The 19,595-nt window shown below is 39.6% G+C and overlaps 1 protein-coding gene across 3 annotated transcripts; it reads right to left on the bottom strand.

Moving 5' to 3' along the window:
* Positions 1-32: 32 nt before the first annotated feature.
* On the bottom strand, positions 33-19,543 carry map6d1 (MAP6 domain containing 1). Of its 3 annotated transcripts, XR_014530881.1 has the most exons (4): positions 17,748-19,543; positions 13,868-14,078; positions 1,049-1,907; positions 33-718 (listed from the first exon to the last, which is right to left on the bottom strand). XR_014530881.1 is itself a non-coding variant. In XM_083526102.1 (3 exons), the coding sequence occupies exons 1-3, from the start codon at positions 18,221-18,223 to the stop codon at positions 1,830-1,832; spliced, it is 765 nt and encodes a 254-aa protein (XP_083382228.1). In that variant the 5' UTR covers positions 18,224-19,543; the 3' UTR covers positions 33-1,829. The 3 variants fall into 3 exon arrangements, 2 of the variants coding, with proteins under 2 accessions (XP_083382228.1, XP_083382227.1); XM_083526102.1 differs by having other exon boundaries at positions 33-1,907; XM_083526101.1 differs by lacking the exon at positions 33-718 and having other exon boundaries at positions 1,683-1,907; positions 13,850-14,078.
* Between the last annotated feature and the right edge of the window lie 52 nt (positions 19,544-19,595).

The raw sequence follows: 19,595 nt of genomic DNA on the forward strand, positions 1-19,595 counted from the left end.
TATTTCAGAAGAGTACAGTCTCCTTTTTTTTTTCAACTTTATCAAGAACTAATAAACAAAATAAATTAACTTTGGTTCTGAAGTGCTCATTTGCTAAAACTACATTTAGATTTAATAAAGGATTCGCACAGTTTGAAGGGATGAAGCAGAAATTGGAGGCATCAGATTTCCCCAGTCAATAACTTCAAATGGAGGTAAAGCTTAACTTATTTATTCAAAAAGACTTTTTATATGTTCTTTCCAGCCTAATTGCTACACACACACACACACACACACACACACACACATCTCACCAAAAAGCAGCCTGCAGTCAAACACCTAAAACAAAAAACAAAAATTGTTTTTTGAAACATGCATATTTGTGTTCCATTAGTATATAATCAGCATGATTTAATTCCTTCATACAGACACACTGTCTCTCCCTGTTACAGTGTCTAATTGAATTATTGACACCCGTAATAAAACTGAGCACAAATAATTTTACACAATAATGATCATACTATTTATCAAAAACGATTCTCACTAGAACTATATAAATAATAGTACTTTCTCTTGGGGGAAAATAATGTGGCAAAATGAATGCAGGAATAGTAATTGCAGACATGGCAATTGAAAAAATACGTTATTAAGTGGAACAGCTGAAAAATCCCTTTGTCCTCCATTTCCATTGGCAAAACCTAAAGAACTTTTAGTACAAACGTAACAGATTGTTGTTGACCTGCACAAATAAATACACAGAGAATACATAAGCATTTATAATAACTAAGCATAATTATGGCCATAAAAAATGTCAATTCCTACAGACTTTTAGAGCCATTAGATTTACTGCCATAATGTGTTTCACTGAAAGGAGACCAACCGCAGGCTTTTTAGCTGTGCACAACATCAGCATGTTTTTAGTGACACAAAGGAATTGCATGCAGGTTTTAACCTTTTAAAAAACACTATAGTGCTGATTTTAATGATGTTTAAGGACGTGTCTTATGGCATGTAGTTCAGCAGCTCTTGTGAACACTGAACATCATATTTCATCATTAAATCTGCTTGCCTCTACCAGGAGCTGTTGTCTAGGCCATAGATAGGCTTCTGATCTCAGCAAAAGGCAACCTAAAAATGGTTAAACACAAAATTAACCACCAAATCAGTGTTTTGGTCTCTGGATTTGAACCCTAATGAAAGCCTGTGGTCCGAATTGAAGAGCAAAGTTGATGTGCATAATTCTAATAAGGAGTGTGGAGGAGTGCAGCATGATCCTCTACACACAAGTGCCTAAAACCTTGTTGAACATTACAGGGAGAGACTCTCCAGTGCAATCACTAATAAGTATCAATTGTGCTGATCATGTGCTGTGATTTCGAATCACTTTTTGTAGAAAATAATAAAAGCACTGCTTTCCACAAAAGGGTTGAAATCCATCTATGCGATGTGCTTGTATGCCTAAGCTCAAAATATACTGTTTGTTTGACTTAATAATAATTTCTTCTTTTGTTTTGATGTAGGATGCCAATAATATATATTAAAACTTTAGAGGCTTGCATGGAACAGGTATCAATGTCAGAAATTCGTTCTTTTGCATAGATTTCACGCCAAGTATAATTAGCCCTACATTCCTCCATTGTTCCTACCCATGCAGCACTATGGAATGGTTTGGACAAATAGCCGAGGGTGCTTTATTACACCATCTTTCGCAGCATTGACAATTCAGCTTGTTGAAGGTTGTTGCTGCAGCTTTTGAAACGTTCCCTAAAAGCTCAGTGAGCCGTGTGCGCATTGTCTCAAACTGAAATCCTAAATCCATATTTGTTTTCTGGGTTAACTGGTCCACTGGGTCATATGTTGAAGATTCTTGATCCACTCTGGAACACAGCGGACGGGTTGGGAGACAACTTCGTCCTCACCAGCTGCTCCTGTAGGACAGAAACGAAAGGCATCAGCTAATTATTAACACAAATAATGACACTCAGAACTGGACACTTTTTTTTAAGTTACACAACAAATTAAAAGATTGAATTTATATCAATTTCTCACCTACCACATACATCTCATTTCTATCTTCTCATAAGTTTGGCCTGGGTAAAGCATCACTATTTCACTTAAGGTCATCTGTGAAACAGCTGCATATACACGATATTGGCCAAAAATATGTGGACACCTGACCATCCCATCAATATGTTTTCCCCCAAACTCTTGCCACAGTTTTTTGAAATCACACAACCGTTTATTGTGTGTTGAAAATGCTGTAGCATTAACCTTCACTGTCATTGGAAAATTAGAGGTCTAAAAGACTTTAAGGATGCACAAAGTAAGCTTAAAAAAAATGCCAAGGCTGGTATGGAGGAACTTGAGCAGCCTGCACAGAGCCATGACCTCTGTCATTCAACAATTTTGGGATCAAATCAAATTTTATTTTCCATATACATACAGAGAACAACATGCAGTGAAATGCTTTTTATGACTGTCCGGCATTTAAGCATAAAAGGAAAGGATTTAAGGATAAAACTAAAACCAAAAAAAAGGTAAAATCATAAATTGGAGCACTGCCTTGCTCAAATGACACCAGTGGCCAACCTCATTAAATCCTTCTCAGAAGAGTGAATGCTGTTACAGCAGCAGAAGGGAGCAACACTTAATTACTTTTGATCATGTACTGTATTGATGTTGGCTACTTTTAAACTAGGGACTAGGGGTTTGTGAGCTCACATCAGGATGTAGGTCTTTCGAGAAAAACGTGTTACTGTTCAAATGTATGTACAGTGCCTTGCAAAAGTATTGACCCCCCCTTGGCATTTTTCCTATTTTGTTGCCTTACAACTTGGAATTTAAATAGATTTTTATTTGGATTTCATGTAATGGACATACACAAAATAGTCCAAATTGGTAAAGTGAAATGAAAAAAATAACTTGTTTCAAAAAATTCTAAAAAATAAATAACGGAAAAGTGGTGCGTGCATATGTATTCACCCCCTTTGCTATTAAGCCTCTAAATAATTTCCTTTGAGAAAAGACTAGGGTCTTTGTGAATAATATAACCAGGATCGCCTTCTTTTACTTTAGAAATATTGCTGAAATTTGAAATATGATGTTGTTACAGGATGCAGAAAAACTAGTTCGTGCACTTATAAAGAACATATTAATTTTTATTACCACATTATCTGTGTAAAGCTGCTTTAAAACAACGTTCATTGTTCAAGCGCTATACAAATAAAAATTAATTGAATTGAATTGATGATGATGAAAAAAAATTATAAAATTAATTGAATGTACCACAGTGAACTTTCCAAGCGTTCTCAACCAGGGCCAATACCACACACAGTGTGGCAGTAATGCCTGACACATATTAAGGTTAAAATCCTTTGTAAACTTAATGCATCTAACCTCACATTGATGAAATTTGTGTTTTAATAGTAGGGAATTCTTTCCTGTAACATTGCAATGCATGAAACGATGTAAAATGCATCCTAAAATGTCTGCTCTTGGGTTTTTTTTTTTTTTTTTAACGTTTTCTCAAATCATCCTTAAGATTTGCAAAATTCTCAAAGCAATTTGTACAAACAGCACAAAACATTAGATTTCTCTCAAAATCCTAAGTACATCTCTCAAAAGTAAGTATTTGTCAATGAACATCTCATTACCACCTGAATGAAAAGTGTCTTTGTCATTGTTCACAAACAAGATCATCAAAATGGTTAGTCATGTTGTCTGTATGACGGTGCACAATTTCAGTATTTCTTGATATAAACCAGATTCAGATTTCACTGACTGCAGATGCACAAAGTTAAATTTCTTCTTTGTATGACATCTATGAATATCAGCAGCACAAACTTATTTATTTGATTGCATATTTGATTTATATTGATTGCAAGAGACCGGACAGAATTTACACTTTTGTTGTACTGTTATTGTGTCTGTTTATTTCTTAGTTGTTTATCCATTTTCAGAAATTGTAATTCTGTGTTTTGCTCTGTTGCCAAATGAAGATTCACAAGATTCACCTTTGACCTATTTTAGAGAACTAGTTGATCATTGGTTGATCTGATGCCTTTCACTCACCTTCATTAGTGACATTCAAGATTCATCTGCACAATTCATCAATTCAAGTCACATTTACAAAAAATAAAAATTTATAGAAATTTAATCTTGACAGATGATGACAACTATTTTAACCATTTTTGCATTCAATGACTTATGCAGTGAACTGATGCCGAGATGTTTTGGGGGTTAAGACTATTTAGGTGAAACTCGAATAATATATTTTGATCAGCATGACATAAACAACTGATAATGGAAACAGCGGATGCTTGTACACAATCGATTAAATGAATATATTAAAGCATTCGCAATTTGATCAGAGCAATGAGAAATGTTTTTTTATAATGTGCACAAATAACTAAATGATGTGGAGGTTGAACAAAGAATGCAACTGCTAAAGCAACTGAGAAAAATTGCAATACAGCAGGACCCTCTGCATTTGGCCACCACTGGAGAAATTACTGCTTGCATGCATTTTAAAACATTTGCTTACAGCTGTCAGTTTAACTTATTATAATCCCTGTAGCAGTGACTCGCCAAAATATACATGAGATATACACTCTCTGCAGAAGAAGTGATAAGAGCCTATTGTCGTTTTTGATGGATAGGTTACCTGTCTCTCTGATAAAGTCAAATGCAGTTAAACTGATTGCTCCATATTGAGAACGTGGTCATAATGTGTTCGAGGAATAGAAAAAAGGTGAAGATGGGACTGTAGTATTTATAGCAAATATATTGTTTGATGGAAGGTATTCAGGTTACTCTCAGGTGGCTGGCATTTAGAAGATGTGAAATAGAATCCAAATTAGATATGCCTTTTATCTTACTGTAACCTGCATACAAATTAATTGTGTGTGTGTGTGTGTGTGTGTGTGTGTGTGTGTGTGTGTGTGTGTGTGTGTGTGTGTGGCTGGCTGGCTGGCTGGCTGGCTGTAGTTAATGTTCCCTCTGGAAATAGCCATAACAGCAGAAAAATATCGAAACAGCCCAAGCCAGGTTTTTAAGACACTTTGAGCTGGAAGATGAATAGGCTGCAGGCTTAATGCACATCATGCACACCTGTTCCATGCACACTTTATGACAAATAGAAAATATATACAGTGGGGCAAAAAAGTAGTTAGTCAGCCACCAATTGTGCAAGTTCTCACACTTAAAAAGATGAGAGAGGCCTGTAATTTTCATCATAGGTACACTTCAACTATGAGAGACAAAATGAGGAAAATAAGTATTTGGTCACCTACAAAAAAGCAAGATTTCTGGCTCTCACAGACCTGTAACAACTTCTTTAAGAGCCTCCTCTGTCCTTCACTTGTTACCTGTATTAATGGCACCTGTTTGAACTCGTTATCAGTATAAAAGAGACCTGTACAAAACCTCAAACAGTCAAACTCCACTATGGCCAAGAACAAAGAGCTGTCAAAGGGCACCAGAAACAAAATTTTAGTCCTGCACCAGGCCAGGAAGACTGAATCTGCAATAGATAAGCAGCTTGGTGTGAAGAAATCAACTGTAGCAGCAATTATTAGAAAATGGAAGACATACAAGACCACTGATAATCTCCCTCGATCTGGGGCTCCACGCAACATCTCACCCTGTGGGGTCAAAATGATCACAAGAACGGTGAGCAAAAATCCCAGAACCAGAGAGCTGGGACCAAAATAATAAAGGCTACCATCAGTAACACACCACGCTGCCAGGGACTCAAATCCTGCAGTGCCAGAGGTGTCCCCCTGCTTAAGTCAGTACATGTCCAGGCCCGTCTGAAGTTTGCTAGAGAGCATTTGGATGATCCAGAAGAGGATTGGGAGAATGTCATATGGTCAGATGAAACCAAAATAGAACTTTTTGGTAAAAACTCAACTTGTCATGTTTGGAGGAGAAAGAATGCTGAGTTGCATCCAAAGAACACTATACCTACTGTGAAGCATGGGGGTGGAAACATCATGCTTTGGGGCTGTTCTGCAAAGGGACCAGGACGACTGATCTGTGTAAAGCAAAGAATGAATGGGGCCATGTATAGTGAGATTTTGTGTGAAAGCCTCCTTCCATCAGCAAGGGCATTGAAGATGAGACATGGCTGGGTCTTTCAGCATGACAATGATCCCAAACACACCGCCTGGGCAATGAAGGAGTGGCTTCATAAGAAGCATTTCAAGGTCCTGGAGTGGCCTAGCCAGTTTTCAGATCTCAACCCCATAGAAAATCTTTGGAGAGAGTTGAAAATCCGTTTTGCACAGCGACAGCCCCAAAACATCACTGCTCTAGAGGAGATCTGCATGGAGGAATGGCCCAAACTACCGGCAACAGTGTGTAAAAACCTTGTGGAGACTTACAGAAAACGTTTGATCTCTGTCATTGCCAACAAAGGCTATATAACAAAGTATTCAGGTGAATTTTTGTTATTGGCCAAATACTTATTTTCCACCATAATTTGCAAGGTCATCATCTTTTGACAGTGGATATGGACAGGCTCCAGTAAAGATGTTCACTACATCATGCATGTTCTCTGGCTATTCTTGACACCACATACACCAGGGCACTTTAGTCATAGAACAATAATAACATTCAAAAACTTGTGTTTAGTGTCCTTAAGTAGAACTTAGACCTTTTTTGTGTAAAACAGGAATCAGAGTAGCAGAATACTCAAACTAGCCTATCAGACACCAACAACCATATTACAGATACATTTACAAAGATCTATTTTCTTACCATGCATGTTTTGTATTGACTTTAACAGTCCTCTCAAAAATAATGAAACAGCAAGGACAAATTCTGTATGGGGGGGGGGGGGGGTTTGCATTATATTTACATTTTAACAAAAAAGTATGAGTATGATCTATAATAATAGATAAGAATTTCAGCTATTTCCTGATATTTCAATCTAGATGTGTTAAAGTTCATAGGACATTCTTGTTGCCTTATTAGACTGAGCCTTATTAGACTGAACAATTAATAGCATAGAATGTCTACTCTTGATGTGAGCAATACGTTTTTATCTTTGAAGACGGCATATGTTGTGAAAAAGGATACACATCATGAACATTGTAAACATGTGAGCTGTCTGTGGGGGAAAAAACAAGCCATTTTAAAACTAAAAAGAAAACTCATAAAATATATTTTGGATGTCCAAAAAAACTAATCACTGTCGAACTAACAGCCAGACATGGAACAGGTCAACCAAAAGAAAACGGTCAGAATTTCTGTTGTCTGTTACAATGTACTTTAATATTTCATGCAGAAATGCATTAATACACTTAGCTAAAGATCAGCTGTGTCAAGATCACTTTTGAATGTTGAACTGGATTAAACTGGATTATTTGGGGCAGCATGGAAATGTCAGTGTCTCTACACTCTGTTATTCAGACAGGCCTGCAGGGCCAATTTCATATTGATCCAGTCTGCCCTTGGTAATTGTTAAACTAGGGCAACACAATATTTTCTAAGTGGTTATCATGGTATTGGTCAAGTGCAAGTTGGAATTATCAAATGTGATTGGTTAGAAGTCTATTATTTACATATACCCGAATGGAACATTTGTATGCATTGATTTATTGCAATGCCTAGTCTAATAACAATGTGTGGTGAAATAATGTGTGTGTGTGTGTGTGTGTGTGTGTGTGTGTGTGTGTGTGTGTGTGTGTGTGTGTGTGTGTGTGTACATACATTCGATACACACTGGCCATTTTTCCTGAATAATTGTTTGTCCATTATAATCTTCTCTCCCACCATTACTGTAATTCTCTTTAATCCCTTGCCTAGATGGGAGTTGGCACATGTATCTGTAATGTGTCTCTCAGCTGGCTAACATCTCACCCATGTGAGCAGATTGCACAGGGAGGAGAATGGCCCTGTTTGCTTTTAAATCTTTGGAATAACAAAAAGAATATCATCTGACATACAAGCTGCTCTATAGATATTAAGAACAGTGAAATGTTATTTAGGAAAGAAAGAAATCTTCCTCTCTTCAGAGGTGCCCGAGAACACAGACAGATGCTGACACACACAATTCGCTTGTCAAAATAGTGAATGTTAGCAAGCACAAGCAATTCAGGCTGCATCTTATTGACATTTATGATTTTTCTACTGCCAATCAGTGTCTGATTAATTTATTCTAATCCAGTAACTCACTTTTATTTGTATAGCACTTTTAATAATGGATATTGCCCCAGAGTGGCTTTACAGATATAAAGTTATAAAAATGTATAATAATTGTATAAATTAGTCCCTATTAGTTTATCCCTAATAAGCAAGCCAGTGGCAATGGTGGCAAAGAAAATCCCTTAAATTATATAAACTAGAAACCCTTTAAATAAACCAGACTCAAATGGGAACCCATCCTCATCTGGGTGACACTGAATTCACATTTATTATAGTTCCATCATTTAAGTTCGCTAATGGCAACTGTAGTCATAAACCACTTCAGCAGACTTATTTACAATTCAAGTCCATCCTCATGATTTTTGAGTTTAACCTTCCATTGTAACATGCTGTTCATTTGGAGCCATCCTCAACAACAACAACAAGTGGTCTCCAATGGTATCAACAATATGCTTTAGTGCCACTAATTAGATCTTTATGCTGACAGAATTAATGTACAAATGCTACATTTAGGATGAACTTCTGCATCATGAATCATAAAACTAGCAAGGAAAAAAGGTTTAACCACCAAATATTTCTGCTGAAGATTCCCTATTTGTTTAAAGAAAGAAAAAGGTTATCAATGTTTGTCGATGGTTATCAATGTTATGTGAAATTATTAGGTTGTCTTACAAACCTTTAACATGAACTATAGTTCCCTTTTTGGAGCAAATAGCTGAATAATTGTACTGCAGCTGCAGTGTTACATGACATTTAACTTTATTTTCAAAAGATTGCAAAGCTGTAATCAGATTTTTTACCCTGCTTTTTTAAGCAAACAGTTCTAAAGCAATACTACAGTTTTTAAATGATTAACTATGTAAAAAAAACAACAAAAAAAAAACTGTTCTTAAAATCATCTCACAAAACTACTTAACATCAAGAACCATAATGCAGCTTTGAACAGTGATTATCTTATCTTATTTTCACTTATGCCCCAAACAGGTCTAGAACTATGAGTATATTTATGAAACGTGTGTGTGTACATGTGACTTTATGTGAAGGCACTGTGTTGGAAACAAAGATACTGTTAATGCTACATTTTATATTTACTCTGTGGCTTTTAACTAGTTGCAACAAGTTCAGTAAATCAAAAATTGTCCATTATACTGGTTATAAAACTGAGGGTCCCCTGGTGGTCTAGTGGTTAAGATGCAGCGCTCCCACCGCTGCGACCCGGGTTCGATTCCCGGTCAGGGAACCATCCCCAGCCACTCTTAGTGCCGGTCCCAAGCCCGGATAAATTGGGGAGGGTTGTGTTAGGAAGGGCATCCAGCGTAAAACATGTGCCAAATCAAACGTGCGGAGGATCCGCTGTGGCGACCCCTAACGGGAGAAGCCGAAAAGAAAAGAAAGATACTGGTTATAAAACTCACATTTACATAATGTATTTACACTGCAAGCAATCAGAGCTCAGCTCAGTACACATACTGAAAATAGTAATTCCAATATTGTAACTGTTTCTACTAAATGTAACTGTGTAAGGTTTCCTTTAAAATGTCTCCTGTTCATCACCCAAGCATCGGTGTGACGTTTGAAATATACCCGAGCTCGAGTTAATGCCTCTTCCCGATTTATTTGTCTCACGTTAGCAATCCTTTGCAAACACACTTTCCTCTTCTTCTTCTTCTTCTTTCGGCTGCTCCCATTAGGGGTCGCCACAGCGGATCATCCGTCTCCATACCACCCTGTCCTCTACATCTGCCTCTTTCACACCAACTACCTGCATGTCTTCCCTCACCACATCCATGAACCTCCTTCTTGGCCTTCCTCTTTTCCTCCTACCTGGTGGCTCCATCTTCAGCATTTTTCTACCAATATAATTCGTGTCCCTTCTCTGCACATGTCCAAACCATCTCAATCTCGCCTCCCTCACCTTGTCACCAAAACATCCTACATGTGCTGTCCCTCTAATAAACTCATTTCTAATCTTGTCCATCCTCGTCACTCCCAACGAAAACCTTAACATCTTCAGCTCTGCTACCTCCAGCTCCATCTCCTGTCTTTTACTCAATGCCACTGTCTCTAATCCATACAACATCGCAGGTCTCACCACAGTCCTATAAACTTTCCCTTTCATTCTTGCAGATACCATACTATCACAAATCACTCCTGTCACTCTTCTCCACCCACTCCACCCTGCCTGCACTCTTTTCTTTACTTCTCTAACACACTCTCCATTACTTTGCACTGTTGACCCCAGGTACCTGAACTCCTCCACCTTCTCCACCTCTTCTCCCTGCAACCGCATCACTCCACTGCCCTCCCTCTCATTCACACACATGTACTCTGTCTTACTCCTACTGACTTTCATTCCCCTTCTCTCAAGCGCATACCTCCACCTCTCCAGGCTCTTCTCAACCTGCTCTCTACTCCCACCACAAATCACAATATCATCTGCAAACATCATAGTCCAGGGAGACTCCTGTCTGACCTCGTCCGTCAACCTGTCCATCACCACTGCAAACAGGAAAGGGCTCAGGGCCGATCCTTGATGCAGTCCAACCTTCACCCTGAACCAGTCTGTCGTACCTACTGCACACTTCACTGCCGTCACACTGTCCCCATACATGTCCTGCACCACCCTCACATACTTCTCTGACACACCTGACTTCCTCATACAATACCACAACTCCTCTCTCGGCACCCTGTCGTACGCTTTCTCTAAATCCACAAATACACAATGCAGCTCCTTCTGTCCTTCTCTATACTTCTCCATCAACATCCTCAAAGCAAATAAGGCATCTGTGGTGCTCTTCCTCGGCATGAAACCATACTGTTGCTCACAGATGGTCACCTCTTCTCTCAGCCTGGCTTCCACTACTCTTTCCCATAACTTCATGGTGTGACTGATCAACTTAATTCCCCTGTAGTTACTGCAGGTCTGCACATCTCCCTTATGTTTAAAGATCGGTACCAGCACACTCCTTCTCCATTCCTCAGGCATCCTCTCCCCTTCCAGAATCCTGTTAAACAATCTGGTTAAAAACTCCACTGCCATCTCTCCTAAACATCTCCACGCTTCTACTGGTATGTCATCTGGTCCAACCAACTTTTCATTCTTCATCCTCTTAATCGCTGCTCTCACTTCCTCCTTACTAATCCTATCTACATCCTGCTTCACCAACTCCACATCCTCCAACCTTCTCTCTCTCTGATTTTCCTCATTCATCAGCTGCTCAAAATACTCCCTCCATCTTCTCAACACACTCTCCTCATTAGTCAACACATTTCCCTCTCCATCCTTTATTGCTCTAACTTGCAGTACATCCTTCCCAGCTCGGTCCCTCTGCCTGGCCAATCGGTACAAATCCTTTTCTCCTTCCTTAGTGTCCAACCTCTTATACAGCTCCTCATATGCCTTTTCCTTGGCTTTCGCCACATCCCTTTTTACTTGCTGCCGCATCTCCTTGTACTCCTGCCTACTTTTCTCATCACTCTGTCGATCCCACTTCTGTTTTGCCAACCTCTTTCCCCTAATGCTCTCCTGCACTTCCTCATTCCACCACCACGTCTCCTTGTCTTGCTTTCTATTTCCAGATGTCACACCAAGTACTTTTCTAGCTGCCTCCCTCATCGCTCCTGCAGTAGTTGCCCAATCATCCAGCACCTCTTCACCACCACCAAGCCCCTGTCTGACCTCTTCCCTGAACCTCACACTACACTCTTCCTCCTTCAGTTTCCACCATCTTATTCTTCTTTCAATCCTTACTTTCCTCCTCTTCTTCTTCGCCTCCAAAACCATCCTACAGACCACCATCCGATGCTGTCTAGCTACACTGTCCCCCGCCAACACCTCACAGTCTCCAATCTCCTTCAGGTTGCATCTCCTACACAGAACATAATCCACCTGTGTGCACCTTCCTCCACTCTTATACGTCACCCTATGATCCTCCTTCTTCTTAAAATACGTGTTCACCACTGCCATTTCCATCCTTTTAGCAAAATCTACCACCATCTGCCCTTCCACATTCCTCTCCTTGAAACCATACCTACCCATCACCTCCTCATCACCTCTGTTCCCTTCACCTACATGCCCATTAAAGTCTGCCCCAATCACCAATCGTTCTTTCCTAGGTACACCATCTACCACTTCATCTAATTCACTCCAGAATCTTTCCTTCTCCTCCATCTCACAGCCAACTTGTGGAGCATAGGCACTGATGACATTTATCATCATCCCTTCAACCTCCACCTTCACGATCATCACCCTATCAGAAACTCTCTTCACCTCCACTACACTCTTACTGTACTCTTCCTTCAGAATCACCCCTACACCATTTCTCTTTCCATCCACACCATGATAAAACAGTTTAAACCCACCTCCAATGTTCCTGGCCTTACTCCCTTTCCACTTGGTCTCCTGAACACACAGCATATCTACCTTTCTCCTCTCCATCATATCAGCTACCTCTCTCCCTTTACCCGTCATAGTACCAACATTTAAAGTACCAACCCGAACCTCTACTCTCCTACACTGCTCCTTTTCCCGCCGGCTCTGTAGACGTCTTCCTCCTCTCCTTCTCCTCCTTCGGCCAACAGTAGCCCAATTTCCACCGGTACCCTGTCGGCTAACGATACCTGTGGCGGTCGTTGTTAACCCGGGCCTCGACCGATCCGGTATGAAATTCTCATTTGTGATCCACATATTTGATTTGGCACATGTTTTACGCTGGATGCCCTTCCTAACGCAACCCTCCCCATTTACCCGGGCTTGGGACCGGCACTAAGAGTGCACTGGCTTGTGCCCCCCTATACTCTTCTTTTTATTTATCAGACTTTTCCCCATCACTCCCTTTTAAAAATTTATGTGAAACTTAATGCATTGTGATAACTGAAACATAATGAGCCAAACTTCCTGAGGTACTTCAAAGTAATTATAATTCAAAATCAAGTGTCTAGTTTGTGTCCACTGCAGCTTCAGGTTTTTGTTCTTGGCTGACAGGAATGGACCCAGATATAGTTTTCTATAATTGTAACAGTTCATCTCAAAATTGTAAATGTGTGCTGCTTTCTGAAATGCTCAGGAAATTGGCCTAGCCAATTTAGCCATTCTCCTCTGACCTCTGAAATTTTGCCTGAAGAACAGCTGTTATTTAATCATTCCAGAAAATCAACAGTTTCTTAAACCAGAGCATCTTATACCAGAAACCACTATACCCTGTAGTGTCCAGTATAAATAAATGCTCACATGAGCATTTACACAACAGGTGTGGTATCAAGGAAATCCCTTTTCTGTTGCAGTTTAGTCATCATTCACAGCTTTCTCTAACCTTTGTCATTAGTGTAGTTCTGTGGGCATCAGCAAATGTTAACACATTTGATTATTTATAATTCATTGGCTTTCATCACCACACACATATACACAGAGAATATCAGAATTTCCAAAACAACAGTTAATCTAACAGGAATTGCTTAAATGAAATATTTTGCAATAATATTTACACACAGCATTTTGCCATGCCATAACACACACCTCGGCTCATGAATCTGCTGTATAATTAGCTGAGTAAGTGTGAAAGTGCAGGAAAAATATAAGGGCAGGGATTTCATGCACAAATCTAGGACAGTCACAGCGTGCCATAAAGAAGTGCTGCAACCAAGTGATCTAACTCAGAAAATAAGCTTGAGAATTAGATGAGGCTTTTCATTAGCAAGCACAAATATGTGTATTCCAACTTACCTCTGGTCTGGAACTGACCTCAGGTTTGCCTGCCATGTCTGCAATGCTGGGCTGTGTACGTGTGGTCATGTCCGGCACACTGACATCAGCATGCCTGTGTGTGTCAGTACTAAAGGCAGCCTGGTAGCTGGTCTCAGGAGGAGGCTCACTGGTTTCCATACCCAGGAATGTAGGCCTTTTCTGAATGGGCTTGGAAGGCAGCACCCCTGCCCATGGTCTGTACTCCTCTCTAAATCCAGACAGAAATTAAATATTCAAGATTAGAACAGGGGTTCCCTGGGTCTTTCATATTGATCCAGCCTGCCCTTGGTAATTGTTAAAATATGGCAACACAATATATTTTCTCAGTGGTTATCACGATATTGTGTTTTATATTGGACATTTTAGCAACAAAGCCCAACATTTATTCAATCAGTTTAGGACTTGAAAATTCATGTCAATAAATAAATTGCCATATTTATTATCCACTGAGACAAATATTATTATAAAACATGTACACAGATCAGCTATAACATTAAAACTGCCTGCCTAACATTCTGTAGTTTCCCTTTGTGCTGCCAGTTCTGATCTGCCAACTTCTGAAGGTGAGCTGTGCTATCTGTAACCAAAACTTTATTAACATGCCTGAAATACTCATTTGGGCTGAGATCTGAGGATCAAGCCAACACCTTATTTTTTTTGTTATGGTTGATTTTTTTGTTATTTCCTCAAACAACCAATTGTTGCAATAGAGTTAGGCCATTGGAGGTCATTGCCAGTAGGGAATACTCTTGCTATTAAAGCTTGCACTTGGTCTGCAGCAATTTCTAGGTAGGTGCTACCTGTCAAAATAGCATCCCCAGCAGAACATTGTCTCTGGCTGCTTGCTTTCTTTCCATAGTGATATTCTGGTGCCAAATCCTCTCTAAGTAAGTGATCCACATGTGGCTGGTGTCTACATGATACACAGCAAGCTGTGATGCATTTTGGGCTCTGACATTAATCAACATTTTATTGGGAAGGGACCAGACAGGCTAGCCTTTACACACCATGTACACGCTTGACCGTTTTTCCTGCTTTCAAAACAACTTCTAGAAATAACTGTTCACTTTGTTGCTACTCCTTGTCAGCTGCCATTACTTATCAGTGTTATCCCCATTATGTCTCTCTGACGGATCAGTGTATGTAACAAAATAAATGTGCTCCTCTTTGAATTTTAGCAGTGCCATGGTTCACATCAACTATTAGAACAATCAGAAAAAAATGTGATCCCAGTTGTTTATTGGCAGAAAGGCTGGTTTGAGTATTTTTATTTTCTATTTCTATTTGTACTTCTATTTCAATTTTAACACAAAGAATAAAGAATGGCCAGACTGGTTCAAGCTTGCAGAAAGTCTACATCAGGGGTCACCAACCTTTTTGAAACTAAGAGCTACGTCTTGGGTAACAATTAATGTGAAGGGCTACCAGTTTGATACACACAAGTCGAAATAACAAATTTGCTCAATTTACCTTTAATTATATGTTATTATTAATAATTAATGATTTTCATCTATATCTAGTCATCTATATTTTAATATTTTTATTTTCAAATTTACACCAATGCAAGTGTGATTTTAAAAAGAATAGCAACAAAATAAATTTGATGCAGCTCACTGGTAAGTGGCGCTATGGTGAGCTATTTTTAGAAAAGGCCATGTTGGTGACCCTTGGTCTACAGTAACTCAGATAAACACTCTATACAAATGTGATGAGTAAAAAAGCATCTCAGAATGCATATAATGTTGATGTTGAGATACAGTAGATGGCCTTCAACAGCAGAAGACCATGTCAGTCTAATCTCAGGTACAGGTTAATCTTAGCAGTAGACAAATTGAAGACTGGGAAGATGTGTATTGGTCTGATGCATTGCGATTTTTGCTGAGTGTCAGATTTAGATGCCAAAAGCATGAATCCATGAAGCAAACCTGCCTTGTCCGAACAGTCCAGGCTGGGAGTGGTGTAATGGTGTGGGAAATATTTTCCTGGCAAACTTTGGGCCTGTTAATTCCAATTAATCATCACTTGAATTGCACAGTCTATTTAAGAATTGTTGCTGAACATGTGGATCTCTTAATGGCCTTAATTTACTTCTAACCTCCAGCATGATGATGCAACATGTCACAATGCAAGTCTCAAATTGGTTTCATGAACATGACAATGAGTACTGTATCAATAGCATGGTAAAATACCAGATTTGCAGAATGAAGATGCACCTAATAAATCATCAGGAAATGCATGATGTAATCATGTCTAATGGATCTAAATATCAAATGAAAGTTCCAATCCAAGATAATTTCTGTTTTGAGTGCAAACAGAGGCTTGCCCAGGTACCCAAACTAGGAATACTGTTTCAAATAAAGTAAGGAAATAAGGAAAGTAGTCTGATTTCAAATGTTTTGTCAGTCAACATTAAATAGCAGACCAAACTAATTTATGAGTATAACTGAAGAATTGGTAACCATTCAACTGAAAAAGCAAGCAGTAAAATAAAGCACTTAGTTGTTATGGCTGGATTCACTACATAATATTTACAGAATATTTTTTATCAAAATTAAATATTTGCAAGGCATTTTTCCTGCTTGATAGCAAAAATATCTCCACTAAATTAATCTCATTTGAAGGCCATACAGCCCACTAATATTTGTGATTTTTTTTTTTTATGAGAACGGTCAAAAGCATGATTAGTATATCAGGATTGAAAAAAAGTTTATAATATGATGTCTCTGAGCTGCAATGCAATATATGAGCAATGTAAGAAACATGCTGGGTCCTGGCATTCATGCCTTTTAGACACATTATTGCAGTCCCAGTATACCGCAGACCCATCACAACATTATTTTCTACTCACTATGGCCTCTTATTAGGATAATGCTCTCTGCAACACTGCAAAAACTGTTCTGTAAACTTGTACATGATCAAAAGACTAAGGTGTTGCAAATTTCCAAGATCTTCATCTAAATGAGCCATGTGGGTATGTGCTGGACAAACAACTCTGGTCCATTGAGGACCCAATTCCCAACATGTCTATTGGGAATCTAGATGTGTAGAACATCAGGGAGAGCACTTACATTAAGCAGTGTGAAAATGATATCCAAAATCACAGGCTTTTTAAATGATAATTTAACAAGAAAAAAAGACTATATAGTGAAGTGTCTTATTGGGTTCTATTGAGTGTTTTTACTGGGGTGCTTTTGGTGTCACAGACTAACAATCAGAACATCACAATTCTGCAACAATGTAAAAAAAAAATCATTTAGGCTAAATAAATCACTATCCGTTATATTCTGCAGAAGAGCTCATGTAGACGTGTTTGAGATTGGTACAGATTGAACCACATCAGCAGTAACATTAACCGGAAGGTGCGGTTTAATCGGCCGTTTTAACGAGCCGGTAGTGTTTACTGGGCATCTTACAGCTGTGTCTGAATTACTGTGCACTGATTAGATTTGGTGTTGTGTAGGTCAGTATCGATATGCCTCAGTGTGTCTGAAAGGCTTATAGGAGCTTCTTTCCTCGCATGTTTTATGACTTTGAAAAATCCGGCACAGCTTAGTCTTCACCAGAGACTCATTTTTAAGCATTATTAAGGTTTCTGTGCCTTATTTTCATACCCCGATTTGGACACAGTTGATAAAGTGCATTACATAATGGCCCGCATTAGATATTGCTATTCGCTTTTAAACCACTGCAATGCAACAGCCCGTGTCCAGGCGTCACTTCTACACTGGGTTTAGAAATACTTCTACCCTGGTAGCACTCTTTAATAACCTGCTCATTTATTTCTCGTTCCAAGCTCATTCCGGCCACCACCCACACACCGCATATGTAGTCTGTTTCTCCAGTGATGGACTGGTGTGAAGTCCAGGCTCTGTGTTACCTGTAAGAGCTCGTCTTAGCCGCTTCACTCAGCGCGTGTCTCCTTGTGCCCGCGCGCTCTTCTGCCCCTGCACGCGCATGGTGCTTCTTGACCGGGCTGTTTTTTTCCCCGACGCCGTTACTAATCCACGGAAAGTTGTCTTTTTTCGGAATGGGCCACGGTTTATAGTCCTGTTTGTACTGGGTCACGCTGGGGAACGGCGCGTCCTCGCGCGTTGTGTAACTCGGCTCCGCGCGCCTGCGACTCACGCGGTTGCCTCCGGCTTCCTGTGCCGCGGGAGAGTCGCCGTGGTCCGGCGTGGTGCGATCGCGCTTCTGCGCTCGCTCAGCGGGAACGTTTCCCGTTACCGAGCGGATCTCCTTGTCGGTGATTTCCGAGTAGTTCTGGATGGTCAGTGGGACGGACAGATCTGATTTGTCAAACTGGTTCCAGAACTGCGCCAGACAGCACACCCGAGTGATGCACGGCCACGCCATAGCGATCCGAGGAGAAGATGCAACTAGAAGAAAGGACAGAAACTAAACTAAGGCGTGACACGGGAGGCGCTGGATCACATTCGTACCGGTCTAGTGCTTCTAATGAAGTGCTGATGTGCGCTGAGAGCAAAAGCGCGCACACTCCTGACGCTCGACACGTGCTCCCTGATCTCCAGGCCATGCAGAACAGCCAAGATCCTGCTTTGGAACAAAACTGACTTTCACTTATTCTCTGCATCTTCAATAAGACAGGAAATAAGTACATCCTTCTGCTACATCATACTCTCATAGCGTTAGAGCTTTTTCACGACCATATGGAACACAGAGCAAAACAATAATTATACACACATTGCAAAGAATAGAGAGTTAAAAAAGTTTTTACAATAACGACACAGGACTCTGAGTATCATAAACCCTGTGGGTTAAAAAAAAAAAAAAAAAACAGGGGCGTGGTCAAACATGCGCTATTAAAATAATCACGTGAGCTCGATTTAACCTTTTTTCATCGCGCGTGCATTTATGCCGAGATCTCCCAATGATGAAGAATTTCAATGAAGATCGTCTCATCTTTCCGCTTGCCTATGCACGGATTTCTTCCTTCTACAAGCTGGAGCACATGCAGATATGTAGAGCTGTAATATGCAGATAATATAGATGGACCTTTCCATTTTGTCACGCATCTGCAGCAGCAAAAGATCTGGTGGAACTTTCACTATACACACTGTACACATCTACATTAATGACTGGAGTGTATACACTTGATGGCAACTTTATTAGGAACGCCTTTACATTCATGCACAAAATCACGTGTCGGAAATAGTTCAGGCCTATATTAACAAGTAGCCACTGGATGGGGAGTTAATGAGGATTTTTTTATTACCTTTTTGACTTAGAATCTATAAACTATCAAATATCTTTTATAATCATTATACAGCTTCATATATAGACCTGAGCTCAAAACATAATTTTAGTTGCAATGACTGCCTGTAGAGGGAGACATTCACAACTAATCAAACATTACTGTTCAGTACCTTAAAAAAAAGTCTCTCACAAAAGAATTCCTGTTGTGATTATTTCATTCTTCACTCGTTTGAAAGACTGTGTGTGTTCCCTTAAGGACAGTTTGCATAGGAACCAAAAACAAAAATATTTTGGATTACATCATTTTTCCCCACTACAAACCTTATAGGTTCCCTCTGGTCTGCACATCCATTTCCCTACTATGATTCAACTAGTCAGATAATGAACAGCCTTTTCCTGCATGTAACTCAGTGTGAGGTGTGTGAGGTACCTGTGGATTATGTAAATTAATATTTCTTACTGTGAGTTTCAACCTCAACCCTATACTGGTTATTAGGACAAACTAAAATAA

Source organism: Silurus aristotelis (genome assembly GCF_946808225.1).
Source record: "Silurus aristotelis genome assembly, chromosome: 22".
NCBI lineage: Eukaryota > Metazoa > Chordata > Actinopteri > Siluriformes > Siluridae > Silurus > Silurus aristotelis.